Here is a 17,371-nt window from a genome sequence, read left to right on the forward strand (position 1 = left end):
TCTTGCCTTGTTACTTTTAAGAACACACAGGTCTCATGTTAAAGGCGTGAGCTGCTGGAAGCCATTTGCTTTTAGGTGTAACTACACAACCACCACTGACCACAACTGGAGCGCCTCCACAGTCTGCCACCCTCGCCAGGAACCTCGGGCACATTGTTATTTTGCGGTATTTCACCCTGCGCCCTGTCCCCTGCCCCACAGGGCCCACCTGTCCCCGTTCCCTCAGCATGACAAGATGGCGGCCCGTGGGGCACCCGCAGGTGCTGGCCCCGCCCCGTGCGCATGCGCAGGACGACACCGCAGGTGCCACCGCCCCCTGTGCTATATCTGAGTACGCCGCGAGCCGCACGTATAAGGGGCCGTATCACGCCCTCTGGGCCCGCTTCGATCCCTCCGCCGTGTCTAAAGGCAGTTCCAATAGCTGGAGGCCCGGCGCTCCCGAGGAGGGAACACGGACCTAGCGAGGCGCCGCGGCCCAGAGCGCGCTCGTGCCTCCCCTGGGGCTCGGCTGCGGCCACTCCGCGGGCCGGCCCCGAGGGACTCCTTCTCTCGACGCTCAAGCGGAAGGATATACCGTTTTTTATTTTTTTATCCGCCATCTGCTGAGCAACGGTTTCAGGGGTGTGCCCAGGCGCGCGGGCCCCGCCCCTCCGGGCCAATCGCGGCCGGAGACTCGCTGCCGGCCCCGCCCCGCTGGCGCGGCACAGCCAATAGGGTCGCGGGACGGGGGCGCGCGCACGGGTGAGGGGGCGTGTGCGCGGCGCGGCTCCGACGGTGTCGCTTGGCCGCGGTGGCGGTCGGCGCGGGGGGGTGGAGGGGAGCGGGACCCGTGCCCGGTGTGACTGCAGGGTGCGCCGGCAGCGGGGCCGGGGGGGAGCAGGTGAGGGCAGGGGCAGGGCTGGAGGTCTGCCCGGGTGGGCAGGCCGGGGTGTTGGTGAGGCGGAAGGAGCTTGGCCTGGTCGCCTTCTCCTTCCCTTCGGCTGCCGCCCGGCGCTCTGACTCCTCGGAGGAGGAAACAAAGAGGCGGCGGGGGTGGGAATGGCCAGGAGCTGCGCTGCAGCCATTCTGGAAATACCTTCTGGTGTTTCCTTCCGCCCACCCCCGCCGAGAAGTGATTAACAGGACCGTGGGCGGGGGGGCGACCTGTGGGTGTCCGGGGGTCTGGCTGGAGCCGCTCGGAGAAGCGGGGGCGGCGGCCGGGAGGGGAAGGAGGAAGAGCTCACTACCCTGCCCTGTGTGTTTCTCTCCTCCTTCCGTCGCTTTCCTCGCTGAAGGCCTCCCGATGAGTTAAAATGGTGCTGAGGCTCGAGGGGAGCTGGTCGCTGCTCGTAGGGAAGAGGTTCCTCTGCCTGTCGGAAGAGGAGGACAGGACGTGGGACGCCAGCCTCATCTCGGAATGGCCCTGGAAGTCGGGCAGGATCCGGGCTGTGTCACACACGGACATATCCAAACAAGACCTGAAGGTAACCGGGAGCTTTCAGAGACACCTGCTAAATCGCGAGTGTGGCCGGGGGAGTTGGTGTGGCTGTGTGTACACGTGTGTGCCCATGCTGCTCTCGGGGGCAGAGCAGAGGCGTCTTGGCCGACTCGTTTAGAAACGTGCGCCCCTGCCCGAGTCCCCGATGTGCTTGTACTAATCCCGCAAATTACCTCTCAACTAATTATAAATGTGCATTCTTCCACCGGCATTTTGTAAAACAGGTTTTTACCGCACCCGCTGTTCATATGGTTTATTTCCTAAAGGTAATTTAAGGTCTTGCCAGCTGTGAACAGTTTTTTTGCCCCCGGAGTTGAAACCGAAACCCTCCAATGCTGTTGGGATCAGTGACTTTTCTTTCCTGCTCTTTGGAGCAGCAGGTCGTGAGCAACTACTTAGGTTTTAAAGTCACGCCAAATTCATGCCTGGTGCTGGAGGTCTCTCGGACTCTTCTTGCATGGTGGCCTCTTCTTATTAATGATTACCAAGTGGGTTTTTGAACACATAGTTATTGCAAGCGTGGCGTAATTGGTTAGCTGTGTATTTTGTGTGGGAGTCAAGCTGAGTTTACGGTTTGGCTGTGAAGTTGTTAAGGGGCTTTATTTGGCAGCTGTAGTCATTAGAAGTATTCAGCCATGTCTGGACACTAGAGTATAGACTGAGTGCTTGCTCCCCAAGGACAAAACTCCATTGTAGCAGCGGCATCTTGCGCTTGTTTCTCCAGAAGACTTTGATGGCTGTCCTGTGACAGCAAGAACAGCACCATCTTTCCCTTTTAACTGTCTCCTTTCCTCTTTTTTGGTAATGAGAACTTACTGACCTCTGATTAACTGACTCACTTGTCGAACAAAACGAAACTTTGGATGTTTCTAACTCTTTCTTGAAAGCGTAAACTTTGTTACCAGCTTGTTGTTGTGGGTCTGCGGCAGGGGTGGAGCTTTGTCCATTTTTGGGCGCGGGGCTGTGCCCTGTGCCGTGCTGGTAGCGAGGAGGAGGTTCTTGCTGCAGAAAACTCTTGGGGACTTTGTCCGCAAAGCAGAAGAAGCAGGTGCTGATGGGGGTCTCTGTTGTGATCTTTGTAGCTGGTTAGGGTTCTGCCAGAAGTGATTGACTGTTCTCCAGTTGAAGTGGTTAAAGGAGTTGCAGAGTGGGCAATGGAGGTGCGGAGAGCTTTGTACCAAAACACATCCTATCTCCTTTCCTCTCGGAGTTCTGTGCAAGCATGGTAGACCCGAAATAATAAAGGGCTCAGAGGGGGAATTAAGTATTTCTCCTGTAAAAGAAGTGTTTCTTTCCATTTTTATTTTGTATAGAAGAACTGTCAACTGCTGTTGAAATGATTTTTCTCAGCTGTGTTTTCCTGTGTGTGCAGTGTTGATGCAGTAGACAAAACAAGCCATTCTGGTTCTGGTTGTTATTTGCTTATCTCTTTAATTGTTTCTGTGCACCTCAAAATTACCAAGTTCATTTCTGCACCCATTAGTTCGATGACTCCTGGCTGTGGTAATGCTGTTTGTGTGCATGTTTTCACTTGTCTTTCCCCTGAGAGGGATGATAAAACACCAGGAAATGTTTCTGAGATTCACTCAACTGAGATTTCTGTGCTGTTTGTTAAATGTAGTTAGGCTGGATTGCTGTGTTTTTTGGGAAGAGGGAATGACTTTGCCAAGAGTAGATTCCTCTACCAAGATGTTCCAATTCCTGTATTCAGGCCAAGTTGTATTTGTGGTCTTTCCCAATAATTTGCTGATCTCCCATGTTGCCTTTGAAATTAGGGTAATGCTATCCCAAAGAGGTTGGTGAAGCCATCATATTTTTGCCATGAAATTGTTTTAATTTTGAAAAATCTGCATAGGTGTTTCTGAATTTCACAAGGATAGCAGTTAAAAGAAGTCAGGAAGTGACCTTCACATTAGATAATTTGATCACTTTTACGTTCTACTGTCATTTGTGCTGTCAATAAATTGGCTGAAAGTATTCTTTTGGATTGGCATTTTTAAAATGTTTCTGGAAGAAAACCAGCTTGTTTATTCCAGTGCTCTAGAGTTTGTGGAAAATCCTTGTGCCACTACTGTAGGCAGTCCTTTAGCTTTAGTGGACTTTTTTAGAGGGGGGTGTGTATATTTTTCCCTGCTTGTAAACACCAGTGACAGTGTTAATGTGTTTACCTATCTTTGAGCAGCATAAAACTTTCTGAGATAGGAAGTTGTAAAGTTAAATGTAAATACTATTATTTTTTGTGAGTAATGATGATAAACTAATTCACATTGACCATCACTTATAAAATACTGGCTCAACCTTGGATGCTTTAGTGATTGCTTGATTATGTGACAGGCAATAATCATGCTGGAATCATAAGTACATTTAATGATTTTTTTATTTTTGAGTAAATTGATAGGGTTATCTTTTCCGTGTTGAACGTGCCTGAGATTTTTTAGGTTGTCACTCGCTCACTTTTCTTCCTTTCTGTAGATTTGTGTAGAATTTGATGATGAATCCTGGGAAAAGCGAAGATGGATAGAAGTCTACAGCCGGATGATGATAGCATTCCTGGTGGAGCAAAAGCTGGTGCTGGCTGAAAGGAAAACCCAGTCCATGCCTCCTGTCCAGTGGCCTGCAATGGCAAGTACACTCTTGGCTTGAGTCACTTGGGTTCTGCAGCTCACCTTCTGGGACAGCATTGTCACCAGTGTGAATTTCTCCAGTGCAGCCTCACTCCTGGGTGTCTTGGGAAGGGAGAAAATCTCTTTGTGCAGCTTGAGCTGACAGAGCTCGGCAGAATTTGAAGTTGGTGGACACAAAGATGAGTTTTTATGACTTTGCTTCTCTCTCAAACCATTATTCTGTACATTGTTAATTCATTCTCCCTCTAGACTCCTGTTTTGTTTCTTCTTCCATGAGATTCCTCTTAAAATAGAGAGAAAAAGTGTAAATGATAGGTTTCTAAGGATAGCCTGTGTTTTTATTTTAAGTTTTTGACTCTGCCTCAAGTTAATGCTATGGTGATTCTTGATCCTGGGACAAAAATAATTCAGATTACTTTTTTGTGATGCCTGCCTGGTATGAGTGATTTGTGAGATTTAGATTTTTCTGTTTACAAAAAGCTGAGCTATACTGTACAAGGAGAGAACTAAGCTTTCTGTACCTGCCATGCATGGCTGAATAGGCAAATTAGCTAGGGGAGGTGATCAGGGAACATGGCTTAATGTATTCAGCCAGTATAGTTGTACTTGACTACTTTGGATATTGCTGCTCAAGAAAGTAGTGAGATAAGTCAAAATGCAAGCATGTAAACTTGCTGAATGTGAATTATGCTCAAGCTGTAGTCTGTATTTTAATATTATTAACTTGGCTAGGTAAAAAGTGTGCATTGTAGTTCATATGGCTGTGTTTTAGCTGGTCTTTCTTTCTTAAGCAAAGCTAATCTAAGCAGATACTTATTGGAAGTAGGACCCAATAAAATGGGAGAGGAAATAGAAATACAAATCCTTAATTTTATTTCCTGGGCTGTGCATTAATATCAGCAGTTCCTTTGGTAGATTTTGCTGACAGCTTGCTCTGAAAACCTTAATATTTAAACTTGGCTGTTGTCCATTTCCACGTATCTGAATAGTTCTTACTGGATGCTTGTCTTCAGTTTTGGTATAAGGTTTTCCTCCTGAGGTGTTTGACGTGTCAGTTCATGCAGGATACATGTTGCAAAGGAAGGATACATTTAGCAAAGGAAGATGTAGCATCAAATGTAGACCAGTCCTGGATCTTGCCTTGGCAAAAAACCTTTTTCTCCCTTCATCATCACACAGGGTGGGAAAGCAGAGGTCACAGAAGAGGTGTGTGGATTCATTTATTTGAAACTCGATCACAACTTACTGGTTCAAGTGTATGGGAGAGTGTGTTTCTGACAAATGGAGTAGCTTTGTAGAACTCTTACAATGCCCAGTTTCTCCTGTAGAGACTCTTGTCCCTCATGTAGGGATCTTGTCCCTCTGCCAGTGCTGTCCTAATTGAGGTGAAGACAAGAAAGAATATCTGTTTGGGTTTTTGGAGGACTGATCAAAAAAAGGCCTTCACCTATCAGAATGGCTGCCTTTTTTTAAATGGGACACAATTACACCTTTCAGGTAGGGAGGAGCTACTCTTGCCACTTCTGTTGTTCCAGGCTCCTGGTGCTTGTCCTCTCAGATCTGCTACTGTCACTAGACAAAATTTAATTTTGAACACATGAGGAAACGTTCAGAAGCTTTTAAAGGAAATTTTTGGTTTTTTCTGTTCTTAAAGCCTTTGGTATACCTGAACACAACTTCATCATTGCACTGCAATGTTACAACAAGTATAAGGCTGTCCAAATCATCACATGTACCTAAGTAAAGGTTTCAGTGTGTTATCAGGGAGTTTTGAGAACTTTAATGTAAAGTGTGCTGCAGGCATTCTTTGATTTGCTAGCTATTTCCCCAGTCTACCATAAAGAGGTTTATTAGTAATATATCTGCAATTAGAATTATTACATTAATAAATTTTTCATGTGGACATGAATGATTAATTGCTAATGATAGCCACCTGCACTGAATTCCTAATTCATGCTGATATAGGAAATTAATTTCAAGTGGAGTCCAGTAACTTTCATTAGGTGTGTAATTTTGTTGAAAACTAGCTTTGTTTTCAAGAGTTGCACGTAGATGTGGTAACTTAACAGAGAAATAGAAGCAAAATTAAAGTAATTTTTTAATGCAAATGATGAGTGATGAGATCTTGCTCTGTTTCTGAGAATATGTTTATCACTTTTTTTAGACCTACAAGTCCTTAGTGGACAAAGCTGGAATGGGATCATTGGTTTCAGTGCGCTACCTGGGTGAAGAGAAATGTGTTTTCCTTTCTAAAGACCTCTTGACACCCATCCAGGTAACCTTGACTAGCTTTGTAGAGATGAAAGATTAATATCTTATCTTGATATTTAGGATGTATCAGGGTAATGTAATCAAAATGCAAACTTCAGATGGGTAAAAACTTGCAGTAGGTGTTTATTTCTGTCACTCATAAATACCAGTTCTGAATGTGACGTGTCTGATTAAAAACCCCCTGGAGCTGATTCAGGACAGGGTCACTTAGGAGAAAGCTGGATGAGGGAGTGTGCTAGGACAGCTGTTCAGCTCAGGTGACAGCAGTTTCTTGTTGATTTTGGGGATAACCTGGAATAGTTTGCCTTTCTTCTTTTGAGCATGAACTTTGTACAAGGAGTTGCAGGAATGTCTGGCATAAATCTTGCTATTTAACAGAAACACATCACTGCTAATCTTAAACAAAGGAGGAATTGGGCAGAATGTAAATGAGATGGTTGAATTATTGAGCACCAGAGGAAAGTTTGTTAGTGAAAATTGGGTACAGGTGAGTTGAAACTATTGTTCCTGGGTAGGTGTTAGGAAGAATAGTATCTGCTAAAGATAAAGGATTTAGCCTTTTTGGGAAATTATTCTCAAGACTGTAAACAGTCTGAAATAAAAGTAGTAATGGTTGTCCTGTGTTGAGACTGCAAGTAGTGCCATCATTAATGTTCTACTTTGACTTGTTAACAGTCAGCAAATATACAAGTTCTTAGAGAAACTGACAAGAGAGTTACTAAAAGCCAGTTCTGAGTTGTAGATAGTTGTCTTGCTTATGTTGTCTCAACAGCAGGATTGAGATCTCTTTATGCAGGAGCCTTATCTCAGCCCTGCAGTGGAAAAGATTGCTTTACTGGCATCTTGACTAACAGTTTATTGACTTCTGGTTTTCAGTCTTCTGCCTCTTACAAATATCAGAGCAGTGCCTGGGACAAAAAGATAAAACCCAACCCCAAACCCTTTTCTCATTTGCACTCTTTGAGCCTTGGGTGGAAACTTGCTGTGACCTTTCCATCAGAATCAATTCTCAATTGAGAATTGAATTTCAGAATCAATTCTCATTCGAGAATTTGAGAGGAAAAGCTAATGTACATACATTATTCTGAAGAATTATGAATAATTTAGATGTAGCTGACTCTGTTTTCATTCATGTAAACATTTTATAATGGGAATTAGTGATAAAAAATTATCTGCCTCCAGTCCAACATCCTAGAACTGATGGGGAACAGATTAATGAGAACTGGATTTGTGTGAATTGCTGCCATCTTGTTTTTAAATACTGTGGGATTTTGTTAAAAGCATTATCTTGAATTCAAACTTCTTTTTTTTTTTCCTGAAATAGGATGTGGATGGTTCCAGGCTTTCTCTTAAAGATGATCAAAATGTAAATGAAGAAATTCAGGCTCTGGTTAAGAAACACCTTGATGAGACACGCTTGGTCCAAGGTACAAGCATACTGTGGAGCAGAAAGCTGGCAATAAATGCCCAAGTCCAAAGGGAAATCCTTGCAGTGGTGGTTTAATTAATTGGTAATCTGTTCTAGGGGATACAGGCTTTTTTAAAATACTGATTTTACTCTCACAGCAGTGAATGCAAAATGTGAAGGATTGTTGATGTTTGAGTTTCAAGTATTTCTTTTGAAAGAGTGAATATGTAATTTAGGCACATATAGATGGCCTGGTACTTGTGAAATAGATCAAACTTGTAGCAATTCTCAAAAATTTTGAGTTGTTTATTGTTTCAAGCAACTTGATATTTTTTTCCAGTTTGTTGCTTGTTTATGAAAACTTCCAAGGTGTTGTATAGAGGCTTCCTTTTTTAGTCAAATTTAAAATTGTTCTTTTGTTTGCCAGCTTTAAATGCTTAAAATTCTTAATTACTGGGTTCATACCAGTATATTTGTACTTATGTGCTTGAACCTTTTTGGAAAGGTTAATATTGCATCTTAAAGTTTTCATTTCCCATACTGTGAAGACAAAGAATTCATTTTGATAACTGGTCATCTTCGTGCCTTGTTTGTCTTAAGCTTTTTTTTTTCTTTTCCAATTTTGTAGGTGGAAAAAATATAATTGGCTCAAAAATTAGGATTTATAGCCTGGACCCTTCTACTCAGTGGTTCACAGCAGTTGTTGTCAATGGTAATCCAGCCACAAGAACTCTAGAAGTCAACTGTCAGGAGGTAAGAACCAGTTGCAGTGGTTTACAGGTGGATATGGGGAATAAGTGCAAATTTTATTTATGTCTCCACCAACACCATTTTTATTTCTGTCTTTACTGTAATCTTTAAACATGGGTGTCAGTGTAGTGCAGAACACTATAACCCAAAGTGTTTCTTTATGCTGCTGGTAGATTATTAAGTAACAAATGTCCTTCTATGAAAAATGAGGGACACCTGGAGTGAAGCAAACATGATCTTGGTTTCTTTGCTCTCTGTGCTGTGCAGACAGCACACGTTTGTGTTCTCAAGCACCAGTTTGTGTTTTTATGCAGAGACACTGTCGCATGGTGCATTGTTAAATTCATGGTGCATTGTTAAATTCAGCTTGGTATTCAAAGGACCTAGAAGTTGTATCTAAGCTTAGTGCATACCACCACATCTAAGATAAATATATTAACCTCTCTAAATGGCTGCTTCTGTGTTTCCTGTCCTTTTCAAGATTCCAGCTTTAAAAACTCTTGATCCAGAATTAATTCATGTTGAAATCATATATGACAACAATGGAAAATGTGGTAAGACCTATTACTTTTTGTCCTTCAAACACTCAGTAGGTTATTTGTGATAAACTAATCTTGATCACCTTCTCTTCCAGATAAACCAAAAAGAATTGGAGGTGTGAAAAGGAAGTCATCTGACAGCAGTGGAAGTGTTGATGCTAAACACACAAAATCTTCTCCTGAGGTAGTGTCTTGCTCTGTTATATATATCTGTTACATAATGATTGTCATGTCTCAAAACATCTTAAATAAGGATTAGATTAGAAAGTAGAATGATAAATATAATCCCTTGCAGGGTGTGTTGAGTTCTTTCAAACTTGTCTGGGCATTAATTGAATATCTTGCCCTGTTGTAATTGGAGCAAAAGCTACTAAGCCTTGAATGTTGGTGATTTGTTGGGGTTTTTCTTTGTACAATTTTTGTTTGTTTGGGTTTTTTTTTTTACTGTGCTTTTGGCCCCTCCTTCTGCTTAAGAGTTGGTCTGCCTGGTCATTTATATTTGCAGTGGGAGAAAACATAAAGGAGTTCTGAAGTTTATAACCTTTACTTTTCGTATTCTTTCTTTTGACTGTTTTGTACTTGATCCCAAAACCTTCAGCTGCACTTGGATGCTTGGAGGATTCAAGCTGCACAAGCAGCAGTTGAAGATTGTTTTAGTACAGAAAGGGGATGTGAAGATACTTTGAGGATTCAAGCTGCACAAGCAGCAGTTCAAGGTTGTTTTAGTACAGAAAGGGGACGTGACTTTTCTGATACTCTCATGTCTACTGTTATTTCTTGTGTGAGTGACCTGACAGAAATCACTGAGATAAGTAAACTCTCAAAGGTCAAAAGACAATCTGGCTACCTTAAGTGTAGAAATGCAAATGAAAAATCATGGCTTGGCTGAACAAAACTTGCCCAGCAATTTTGCCCCAGCGTTTCAGACCAAAACCTGCATTTTAGGCAGGAGTAGCCAGTCTTCAGGAAGCTCTGGCATGGGAGGGAGAGGGTTCTGTTGCTTCTGTGCAGTCAGACCTGTGTAGAGTCAGCTGTGCAGATCTGGCTAATGGCTGATACAGTCATTAGCAATCTTTAACCACCTCACAAAGAACCAGCATGAGGCAACAAGCACAGGATGAGACCTCAGTGAAGAGAGTGTCCTGTCCTGCATTTACTGCTGAGGAAGAGTGTGCAGCAGGGCAGCATGGAGTAGCAAAGGATTGCAGTCTTGTGTTCCTACAGCTCGTGCTTGGGTACCTTTAGCAGCTTTCGGTGCTCAGTTTGCCTTTCTTCAGTTTTCTGCATAATTCAGCCATTGAACAGTCTGCTTGACACACACAAAGCTGGACTGTATTTTACATTCCAAATGCCCTGCTGAAGAATTATCATGATCTGAATTCATAACTTGTTTTACCATAGTTTTTCCTTAAAATAGTGAAGTTATTTACCTCTCATTTTCCAGTCTACCTTCCTTCAAAGGACTGGATCATTTTTTCCCTTTTGCACTCTTTGGGAAATGCCTTGCAACCATTTTTTCAAAGTGGTTACAGTGGGTGTGCTTTCTAGTAAGGAAACCAGAAGCTATTTGTTACTTTGATTTTGGTGGATGTGAGTATGTGGGAGTGATTAGCTGAAGCCATATTTTTTTGTTAATAAGTATGTGATAGTACTGATTTCTTGTGTGGAGTTAATTATCTGCAGCATTTTTCTGAGAGCTTGACTTGGTACCTGACAGCTGTCTAGTACCAAAGCAAAAAGGAAATATTTTGGAGCTGATGCTAATGAGCTTGTAGTGTAACTTCCCAGCTGGGGAAGGACCCACACAGAAAAGCTACTGTTCTAAAGACACTTGCTAATTTGGTAGGCCTGTTGTATTCCTAAATGAATTACAGATTTCTTAGGATGCTGATTTAATCAATGTAGGATTTCTGTACTTAACACTTTCTAGAACTCTGGTGCAAAGATTTTCATGCATGTGAAGAAAGTTCACATCTAGCTCTTTGGTAATGCTGTCAGTCTTCACAGTTTTGATTTTCTCTGGGATTTTCAGCTGAGCTCAGAAATCTATTTCTGACTGCCAATTACTGCAATTACTTTAGAAACATTGTTGCACTGGCAGTTACAAAAAGCAGAGCTTTCTGCCCTTTTTTTCCACTTTCTTAATACACTTCCCCCAAAAAATTAGTTGTTAATTAGGGGAAATGAATTAACATGAACAGTCGTTCATGGAACCTATAAAGTTTAAAAGGACATTTTAAAGTCTTTCCACCTCATGAACTGAGTGACTCTTGAATTGACTTTATTAAACATGGTAGGAAGAGTACTAATATATTTTTCCTTTCAGGCTGAACCCTGCAAAGCCATAATTTGTTATCCTGAATTTTCCTAACTGTTAAAATCTCCCTTGCAGGTTTCTCCCAGTCAAGGACATGTGCAGTCAGTACCAACTGTGCTGGGTGAAGCACTGCTGGGATGTACTCCTGCAAATAAAGACCAAAGGCACCCAGGCCTGCCCCTACCAGCCAACTCACCACCCAACCTTGGTGCAGAAACTCCTCAGGGGTAAGGAAGCAGTTTTATGCTTATACAGACATTTTACCTCCAAAAATAATTGATTCTTAGCACCATGAACTCTGAGGTCATTTTAAAGAGTTGTAGTAACTACTCTCCTGCTATACCAGCGTAGGAAAGTATTAGATTTTCTTGCCCTGGATATGTAATTTAGTTCCTAATTCCGTGTTCTTACCTTTAAGGAAGTGGCCCTTCAATGTCCCAGGCTAGTGTCACTGTTTCATTGTACCCATCTGTAAAAGGATACACAGGTGTGGTGCCTTCTTTGTCAAATACATTCCTTCCCTGCCCCCAAGAAAACCAGAACACGTTCAGGCAGGTGTCTGCTTTCTTGCAGATCAGCTACAGGTCCTCAGTTATAGTTCTGTTGAGCACCAGTGCCTTTGAACTTATGCTATCCCCAGTTCTGTCACAAAATGGATGTAATGGTAGAAATAGTGTGACAGGAAAACCCAAATTTGAAGTGCTAATAGGGATTTTTCTACTAGTTTTATCTCTCTCATGCTGAATGTGGAAAATATGATTTTTAAAAGGTTTTTTTTGAGAGATGTTTTACAGTCTCCACCATTCTGACTTGTGCTGCCAGGCAGAAGTTCCTTGAAAATCCTGCCACAGACATGCAAATGAAATGCATTTGGTTATTCAGCAGTTGCCTGGAGAAAATGAGAAAGCAACTATTTATTTGTGAGAGAAGGAAGTGGAGTAGCAGCAATACCCAAATTTCGTGTGTGCCTACATGGGTGTAGAGCTTTATTGTTCTAGATCTTACAAAAAATTAAATCCACATAAAACACCTGAAAAACACAAACCCATTTAGCCTCACACAAAATCTTAAATACTTGCACATCGGAACTCAAAGCATAATTAAATAACTAAATTTCTTCTTTCAAGCTTTAAGTGTGGCTAGATTGAGCAGCTGATGCTCTGATTTGTTTGACAGGATTGTGGTTTTTTTCCTAATTATTGCATGTTGTGTTTCAGCACATGTAGACGAAGCCTACCGGAAACTCATCCTTCCTGTCTTAATACTGGAGTTAAACCATTGACAGAAGAGCTGACAGCCTTTCCTAAAGTGGGGCTTATGTCTAAAGAACAAACACAAAATCCTAGTGATCAAAACGGTAAATATACCTCTCTGAAAACTCCAAGATCTTCGTCTTTGACTGATTCAGCTAATGAAAAGGGAACCAACCTGAAGAATAACAATGAACCTTTTATGAAGGCCGCAACAAACTTTCCCAAGGAATGCATTTCCATAAAACAGTTGCAGCATCCCAACCCTTCCATAGCAATACCCAGAGGCAGTGGCACTGAACTGCAGCGAACTTTAGATTGCAGACCCTCAACCTCAGATGCTCATCTTCTGTCCTTCAGTGAGTGTGGGGTTAAATCACAAAGCAGCTGGAACAGCCACAGAGGAAACAAGATTGATGAACTTGCAGACATGGAGTATTTTATTAGAAGAAATTCAAATGAAATTCTCTGTGACAAAGGTGAAAGTGAAAGCTTTTGGACTGGAAGTGCCAAGGTCCAGGATAATAGTAAGTGTTCCTAAAATTTCCTGTCATTTGAAAGTCCTTGTAATTTCTGTCTAACTACTTAGAAGTAGGTAATTTGTTACATATGCAAAATTAGTAATTTAAATTGAGTAAATCAGGAATTTCAGTCATTTGAATGTTCTTTTAAGACAGGAATGCAACAAGCTGGAGAAACACCCTTTCCTGATAAAGGAAAAGGTCTAATCATTAGTTTTTAGATAGAAGTTGTTACAAAATATATGCAAGAACAGAATGGCAAAAGAGGTTACAAAACCAAGGTTCTTTTTGGAATACAGATCTTGATGGCATAATGAGAATTACCTTTTATTGATGGTCCTAAATTTTACAAACACGGTTAGGGATGGAAGTTGTCCTCAGCAAAGCTCTGTTCAAGAGGGGCTTTGATTTAAAAACTGTCATGAGAGCAAAACAAAAACCCACTTATCACCACCCAAAATTAAAACCTATTCAGCCCCAAAACCACCCACCTTGTTCCCCTTTTCCATTTGGTGTGCTCTTCAGGTTGTCACATGGGACAGGAGGGGAAAGCTGTGATTGTTTAAAGAGCTGGCCTCCTGGTGTCATGTGTCCTGCTGTGCGTCTGGTGATATTGCTGATTGTTCAGCATTCTGGGAATCCCCCTACATACACACCTCTTTTCTTTTTTTCCTCTCTCCTGTTGCTTGGTCTTGGATTACCATGTGCTGTTCCATAATTAGCATGGATACACAGCCAGCCAAGCAGTCACTGTTGTGTCCCCTGCAAGGCCTCACTGGCAGTGTAGGAGGAAGGGAAATGTTTGGCATCTGTTACAGTAAGATGCTGAAAGCTGTTGCATCATGAAGGGGGAAAACAGGATTGAGAAATGGCCAGGTTATACTCTGTCCCCATTTCTTGTGAAATATGGTTGTTGGATGCCCTAATCTGCTCAGGGCTCCAGCTCTGACTGAAGAACTTCTTTAAAAGCAGATGTTCTTAAAATGCTCCTCCGTGAAAAAGTGAAAGGAGCTCTTAAACCCAGGTCCACAGACTGTGTGACTCCACTGGAACTGCAGCTTGAGACAGTTCCTGCTGACTGGAGAAGAGGTTTCTGCCAACTGCAAATATTTTTAGCATAACTTAGTTCCAGTGTAATGTGGAACTTCCAGGAAAAGTTGATGTGGATCTTTCACTAAAATACATTTGCTGGCACTTCTGTGTGAAAAACTGAGCCTTTTCTAATGCTGGCTGCTCTTCCCTGCAGTAATTGTTCGCAAGTCCATTTTATCTGATGCTGCTAAAGTGAAGAAGCTGCAGCAGAGTGGAGAGGCATTTGTGCAGGATGGCTCCTGCAATAACATCGCCCCTCACCTGCACAAGTGCCGGGAGTGCCGCCTGGACAGCTACCGCAAGAACAAGGAGCAGAGAGACTCCACCGTCTTCTGCCGCTTCTTCCACTTCAGAAGGTAGGAACAATTCAGGTCAACACCCTGCAATTCCTTACATGTGAAAGGTGAAAAAACCCCAGTTATATGGCCAGAATAGTCTCATGGAGGTCTGTTTCAAAGCTATTTAATGCTGGTGTGTGGCTATAAGACCAATATTCCCAACTAATGAGTGGCTGCCTATGGGTTTTTAGCCCTTAGAAATGATATAACTGCTTCATTTGAGCAGAAAATATTTTGGCAGGACTTGGAGCTCTTTATTTTGCTGTTCTGGGCTGAATGCCAGTAGGATAACATGAGTTTAGTTTGAGTGCTACAGCTCAGTAGAGTTGTACCCTCTCTACTAATGAGAGGGTAGATTCCATGCAGGTTTCCTGAAGTTTAGTGGTTGGACACCTGAAATGTCAGCCATGAACCCACAGCTGTGGAAGAGTTGCAGTAAGTGGCAATGGGCTTTCAGCTGGGGACATTTAAGCTTGCCATGGAATTGTTTAATCTGTGCACCCACTGGAATTCAATTTTGTTGCTAAACATTTTTTAAAATACAGATGTGTTTCTAATCTGTTATTTATCCTCAGATTAGAGAATTTACTGTAGTAAATCTTTGTATAATCTGATGTGTGAGACCAAAGTAACAACAGAGTATGCTAATTTGTCCTCTCAGGTTAACAATCCAGACTTGCAGTGCAGTTCAAATCAGATGAATCCTTTGGTTTAGAACTTGAAACTGATGGAATTATCCCTTTTTATTGAATGTGCAATTTACCAAATCTGGAGATGGCATTTGTCTGATGACAGCAGCTACCAGCATGTGTTCTCATGGCACACCTAACACAACAGTGAGCACACGTTGTCATCAGAAATCACCTTCTTTGTCCAGTGTTTGGTAAAAAGGTTCCTGAGCAGAACTCTTCATGTTTTCCATTTAAGACACTACTAACAATATGGATCTTATTCTTTCCACCTACGCAGAATCACTCAAGAATATCTTTCTCAAATTTTACTTGATGCTTTTTGACAGCTGCTTCCAAATGAATTGTTACTGAAATATAGTCTATATTTAAGGCATTGTAACTTCTCTTGAGAGTTGTATGTAGTCCTAGATAAAATTATTGCTCTTGCCATCTCTAGATATGGCCTTAATACCAGTGCATTTTAAAAATTGTAAACCTGATTTGGTTTTTTGTGAATAAAGAACCTTTTGTTGTAAGGTAGATTTCCTAACTCAGAACCTGAATGTTTTCAGTCTTTTTTTCTTTAAAACAAGCAGTGCATTGAACATGCTTAATGCTAGTGACCAGTATGTTCACCCATGTCTGTTGTAACCTTTGAGTAAATTCATTGGCATACAGCACACACACTTGCAACTCAGGCATTGACTGATTGGAATGAATTTAAACCAGTACAGCATTTGAGGTGATGAGGGCTTTTTCTCCTTTCCCCCCTTTTTCATCAGGCTGCAGTTTAATAAGCATGGAATACTGCGTGAGGAAGGTTTCTTAACTCCAAATAAGTACGACCCTGAGGCTATCAGCCTGTGGCTGCCTTTATCCAAAAATGTTGTGGGTCTAGATCTGGACACAGCAAAGTACATCCTCGCCAACATTGGAGACCACTTCTGCCAGCTGGTGATATCTGAAAAGGAAGTCATGTCAACGATTGAACCACACAGTAAGATCAACTTGTATTGAAATCATTTGTGTTTTCACAGCTTTAGTGAAGCTTTAAGCTTCTGTGTGAAAATTAATTGCATGTATTTGGAAATATCATACAAAACTTGAGTGTCCCTCTCTTTTCAGAGAGGGAATGGTTAAGAGCCACTGTGAACTAGTGTCAACAACTCTGCTTCTCACAGGGAGGGGGAAAGGGAAGGGTGATTCCACCCTTCTTTGTCAGAAGTTGTTTCTCAATTTATCAAATTACTTTTCCTGTTACAAAGTGGGAAAAAATGAAGTAAACTACCAGGTAGCTGACAACAAAATCTATTCTTGGCATGAAAATGAAATAAAGATTTTACTTTGCACAGGTTCTGTTAGATTGCTTTGGTCCTATTTTATTGTAACTGCATCATGGACCTAATGCTGTCTGTCAGTAAAAGAGATTTTTTTCCTCCACCTGCAAGTTTCCAGTAGCACTTCTGGAAGTGATTGTGTACAGCCCTACTGGGCATAGACCTGAGAACTGCTGGTGATGGGATAACTGACTGAGGAAGTTAATTAGTGTAGACAGGGCAAACTTAGCACCCCCAAACACAGGGGTTTGGCCACATCAAAATATTTCTGTGACAAATGGGGAAGTCTGCAACCTTGCATAATCACTTCTTGGAGCAGAATGACTCCTAAAACTGTACTTGTTTTCTGGTTTTTAAGTGCATGACCAGGGTACAGCACAGTTTAGGAGATTGCCACTGTCTACTGTGTTTGTGGAGTGTTGACATTAGATAAAGATCCTTTCCATTTGGCAGTCACTCCACTGTTCTGAAAGAAGAAAAAAGCTGAACAAGCTTGAATGCCCTTCAAAAGCAGGGGGAAGACTTGAGATATTCGAGAAATACTTGCTGTGGTGTCTTACCTTGGGCTGCTTGGAATCAGCAGGATTTGCACTTCTTGACCTGCAACATGTTCAGGCCTGTGGAACCAAATTATCTGCAGCCAGAGTGAGATGTGTAGACTGAAATACAGAAACACTTCTGGGAGAGTGAAGCTTTGGGTGAATTCATGAAACAAAGGGAAGGTGTGGTGTTTCTTAATAGCAGAGGATGCATCTGTTGGCATAGCTACCAGAAAC

The 17,371-nt window shown here is 42.1% G+C and overlaps 1 protein-coding gene across 2 annotated transcripts in view; it reads left to right on the forward strand.

Annotated features, from left to right (window-relative positions):
* Window positions 1-594: 594 nt before the first annotated feature.
* KDM3A (lysine demethylase 3A) overlaps window positions 595-17,371 on the forward strand; it is a 29,232-nt gene continuing 12,455 nt past the window's right edge. The window contains exons 1-12 of one of the 2 annotated variants that reach the window (XM_068188988.1): window positions 595-741; window positions 1,275-1,463; window positions 3,950-4,099; window positions 6,266-6,376; window positions 7,697-7,799; window positions 8,409-8,533; window positions 9,012-9,084; window positions 9,165-9,253; window positions 11,462-11,613; window positions 12,604-13,163; window positions 14,404-14,605; window positions 16,041-16,255. In XM_068188988.1, the coding sequence (XP_068045089.1) occupies window positions 1,293-1,463; window positions 3,950-4,099; window positions 6,266-6,376; window positions 7,697-7,799; window positions 8,409-8,533; window positions 9,012-9,084; window positions 9,165-9,253; window positions 11,462-11,613; window positions 12,604-13,163; window positions 14,404-14,605; window positions 16,041-16,255 (1,951 nt within the window). In that variant the 5' untranslated portion in view covers window positions 595-741; window positions 1,275-1,292. The other variant, XM_068188987.1, reaches the window with a different exon arrangement.

This window comes from Anomalospiza imberbis, chromosome 4 (assembly GCF_031753505.1).
Source record: "Anomalospiza imberbis isolate Cuckoo-Finch-1a 21T00152 chromosome 4, ASM3175350v1, whole genome shotgun sequence".
Taxonomy (NCBI): Eukaryota; Metazoa; Chordata; class Aves; order Passeriformes; family Viduidae; genus Anomalospiza; species Anomalospiza imberbis.